This window comes from Triticum aestivum, chromosome 3A, assembly GCF_018294505.1.
Source record: "Triticum aestivum cultivar Chinese Spring chromosome 3A, IWGSC CS RefSeq v2.1, whole genome shotgun sequence".
Classification (NCBI taxonomy): Eukaryota; Viridiplantae; Streptophyta; class Magnoliopsida; order Poales; family Poaceae; genus Triticum; species Triticum aestivum.
This window is the reverse complement of record NC_057800.1, coordinates 565,000,523-565,004,906: the sequence shown is the minus strand read 5'-3', so window position 1 is coordinate 565,004,906 and position 4,384 is coordinate 565,000,523. Positions and strand designations below refer to the sequence as shown.

Genomic DNA, 4,384 nt, shown 5'->3' with positions numbered 1-4,384 from the left:
AGTAGGAGCCGCTCCTACTATTTTCAGTCAAAACTATATATTAATAAATGTATTTGAAAAATATTAACCATGAATAGAAAAAAAATGTACAATGTGTATGAAAAAGAGGCATAAAAAATATATATATGCTAAAATGTCAATCATGTATTTAAGAAATTTAATACATGTGTAAAAAAGTATTTTTTATGTATATGAAAATGTACAATGTATATAAAAAAGTAGACATTAAAACCATATATTTGAAAAGATGTTATCACGCATGAAAAAATGCACGTACAAAAAATATATTCCAGATGTATATGAATTTATTTTTGTACTTAAAAATAATAGATTTAAAAAAATGTTCCTGTTCTATCCGAATATATAAAAGATAAAAAAGAAAGAAATCATATATTTGAAAATGATAAATATGTATAAAAATAATGTTTTTGATTTTTATATACAATGTGGATGGAAAACAGTAGACATCAAACATGTCTTTGATATTTTTTTATTAATCATGTATTTATAAAAATATTAAGTGTGTACTCCCTCAGTTCCTTAATATAAGTCTTTTTCGAGATTCCAATATGAACTACATATGGAGCAAAATGAATGAATCTAACTCTAAACTATGTTTATATACATCTGTATGTAGTTCATATTAAAATCTCTTTAAAGACTTGTATTTAGGAACTGAGGGAGTATAAAATAATATTTCAGATATATACAACTAATGTACAGTGTGCATGAAAAAGAATAGACATCAAAATATGTATTTGAAAAAAAGTTAATCATGTATTTGAATTTTTTAAATGTGTATAATATTTTTAGATGTATACAAAAAAATTATATTGTGTATGAAAGAGTAGACAACAAAGCATGTATTTGAGAAAATGTATAATGTGTATGAAAAGTGTTACATGTGTATAGAAAAATGTTCTGATTATACCAAAAATATACAACGTGTATGAAAAAAAGAAGAAATCAAAAAAATATATGAAAAAAAATCATGTATTTAAAAACTATTAAACATATGCAAAATATGTTCATGATGTATAAGAAAAATGTACACCGTGTATGAAAAAAGTAGACATAAAAAATATATAGTTGTAAAAATATATCAATCATGTATTAAAAAAATATTAACCATGTATAAAGACAAAAAAATGTACAATGTGTATTTAGGAATGTAAAACATGTGTAAAAAAGTGTTCTTTATTTATACAAAAATGTACTATTTATATAAAAAAGTACACATGGTTTAGATGTGTAGAATACCATATATTTTTAAAAAATGTTATCACCTATTTAAAAAGGCCCAAGATGTACTAAAAATGGTTTAGATGTATATGATTTTTTATGTATTTAAAAAATATTAAACATAAAAAATGTTCTTGTTTTATACAAACAGATAACAAAAAAAGAACTGACAAATAAATAAAGAAAAGGAAAAACAAAAGAAAACCAATGCAAAAGAATGAAAACAGTGAAAACCAAAATAATAACAAAGAAAACTGATGAAAAACAAAAGGGAACAAATATGAACGAAGAAAAAAGAAAGGAAAAAACAAAAGAAAATAGTAATGAAAACAAAGAAAAAGAATGAATGAAAAACCCGACAAAAGCCGGACCAGTCCAAACAGACCGAAGATAAAAACCGACTTTGAGGTCCATCTCCCTCCCCTCCTCCCTCCCCTGCTCCTGGGTGAACATCCGGAACCTTTTGGTTGGGCGGCGATGGTGCTTCTGCACCTCCTTCTTTAAGGCGTGGTTTTGGGTTTGTGGGGAGGAGGGTGGTCTGCAGCAAACCTTTGGTGTTCCTATTGGCGGCGGCTCCTTTCGTCCAGCGGCGACTCCCCGTTGTGGAGGTTCGATGCCCTCCTCAAGCCGCTTTACTCCCTCCTCTGCGCGGTCCGGTTGTCCGGTGGGTCAATGCCCTCGGCTTGCGCGAGAGGGGATAGTGGTCCCCTCTATGGCGATCAGGTCGCGTTGTTGGAGGTGTGTCACTGGTCTTGGCGTGGCTCGGCCCTCCTGGTGGCTTTGTTGCCCATTGCTCGCCGTGTCTTCATGAAGTGCTCTGTTCCTCTGGCTAGAGTCTGCGGCTTGCTCCTCGTGTGCGAGATGCAATTTGTGGCTTGGGGTGTGCTCGAGTGGTTGCCCTGTTTTCAGGTGGTCTTGCTGGCTCTGGCGAGAGCAGCTCCACTTTGCCTTCGGTGTGTCGATGGCGAGCTTCTTCCCTTGGTGCAATCCCTTCTAGCCCCTGTTTGGTCCCCAAGTTGTATTCTTTTCTTCTTTGGTCATAGATCTTAGCCTCCACAACGCCTTGTATCTCCTGCCTTGGGGTTGCATCGTTGTTTTCCTTTTATTTCTTCAATGGTTGCATTCCCGTTTTCCTTTTATTTCTTCAATTGTATGTTGTGCTCTTGTGATCCTGGCCGGTTGATGACTTTGTTAATTCAAAGTCGGGTGAAGATCGAGCCCGAATGGCTCGTTTCGATCCTTTCATCTAAAAAGGATAAAAATCAATGAAACTTACACGGCTAGCTAGTGAAAAACTCACATGGCGTGCTAGTGAGCCCGAAAAGACCAATGAAAAACTTACACGGCGTGCTAGTGAACCGAAAAAATAGTAAACCTTGCCGACCCAGTAGCTACACTAGAAAAAATAATCCTTCAGGCGAGACCTCCTTTGATCTCGCTATAAGCGAGATATAGCTCTCGCGTTCATCGTGTGGCATATTGAGGTTATCCTCCTTTTCAAAATAAATAAATAAATCATGTGGCATATTACTCACCTCTCTAGTCTCGACCTATGCTCGGCCTTCAGTCATGCGTACTACTTGCAGAGCACTGATTGCTTATTTCCTCGAGGCAACTGTTGCCTGGTGCTTGCTTACAGTATTGATCTCTGGTGGCCTTGTCAGTTGGCACGGCTAGTAAGGGAACACCACATGACAGCCCCTAAAAGGACCTCTCGATAATAACAGTAGAAAAATAAAATCGAACTCCCCAACCCTGATAAGCAGTGAGGACCATCTTTTCTTGGCGCAACAGCTCCTTCTAACCTTTTGCGAGGTACCATGTCAGGATCCCACCTCCACAGAACCACTGATCCCCGATCCTACCAAGGCAAACAATCAACCTAAATTAAGCACGCTTTGCATATTCTAGAGGGGCCAGCCGCGTAGGCCGCCACCACCGTCTCGCGATCCCGTGTGACCTCAAGCAATCCCGAAAGGCCCACCCTAACCATGCTTAATTCAGAAATAAAGCTAGCCGCAAAACCGCAGGATCTGCTCTCTCTTTCTCCCGACGCGACATGGTGCGCGCGGATCCTTCAGGTGGACGGACGGACGGACGACCATCGCCTGAAAGGCGCCCGCACGGGCGCAGCCACGGCTCCACGAGGCGCCGTGGAGCTCACGGGGATTTTATAAAGGGATCGCGTGGATAACGAGCTCCTCTGGCCTCTGCTACGGGGAGAGCGTCGGTGGGCCGTTGGTGTGTAGTGTACGTAGTTTGGTCCATGGCTTGTCTGGTTAACTGATGCCGTGCACTGTAAGAATCACCCTGTGCGTGGATGCATTAATTTACACGCCTGCGTGCGTGGGCTGGTCTAACCGAGCATCATGCATTTGCGAAGAAAAGGAAGAGCTTCAGGTAGAAGCGTCCCTAGCTTATTAGCGACTAGTGTGATCAATCTAGTCAAGTACTCCCTCGATAAAGAAATATAAGAGCGTTTAGATCGAGTAGAAGAAAAGGCGCAGGGCGTGGTGAAAAGCCTTTCCTCGACTACAGGAGACACGGACACGGCAGTTCTCTTACCAGTTACCAGTGTCGGGAGCGCGAGCGTGCGACGGAAGGCGGGTCGCACTCACACGTACGCGCGCGCGGGGGGCAGAATAGATCCGGGAAAACGACCACGCACCGTACGGAGATCACCGCCGCGCGCACGATTGACTGATTGATTGTGCCGCAAGGGAGTCTGGTGTGGCAGGAGAGGCAGACAGAGCGCTCACTCCAGTCATGTGGCTGCCAAGGACGAAGGAAGAACAGTGTGCGTATGCGAGGCTTTACCCAAGTGTAAAGCAAGCCGAGCGAGCGAACGAAGCCTCTGGTCGCTTTACCGCCGGTCCGTCCGACTCATGCACACATTACACGCGCACCACCATAACCACCACACCAGCAGCTCCGCGCCACCAGCCATTGCTCAGGAGGGGCGGTATAAAGGGCGGGGAGCAGAGGACGGCCCACGGCGCGTCCGCTCAGCATGGGGTGGCTCCGCTCCCTCGTCTCCCCGCTCAGGAAGCTCTGGTGCAACATCAACACCGTGCCGAGGAAGAGTATGTCCTCCTGTATTCGTGTTTACATGCATAAATACAGCCTTTGTCTCTGTTCTTCT

At 42.1% G+C, this 4,384-nt stretch overlaps 1 protein-coding gene across 1 annotated transcript in view; it reads left to right on the top strand.

Annotated features, from left to right (window-relative positions):
• Nucleotides 1-4,172: 4,172 nt before the first annotated feature.
• Nucleotides 4,173-4,384, top strand: part of LOC123058650 (uncharacterized) — an 807-nt gene continuing 595 nt past the window's right edge. Inside the window, exon 1 of the mRNA XM_044481353.1 lies at nucleotides 4,173-4,325. Within this exon, the coding sequence (XP_044337288.1) occupies nucleotides 4,253-4,325 (73 nt within the window). The 5' untranslated portion in view covers nucleotides 4,173-4,252. The remainder of the gene's footprint in view (nucleotides 4,326-4,384) is intronic.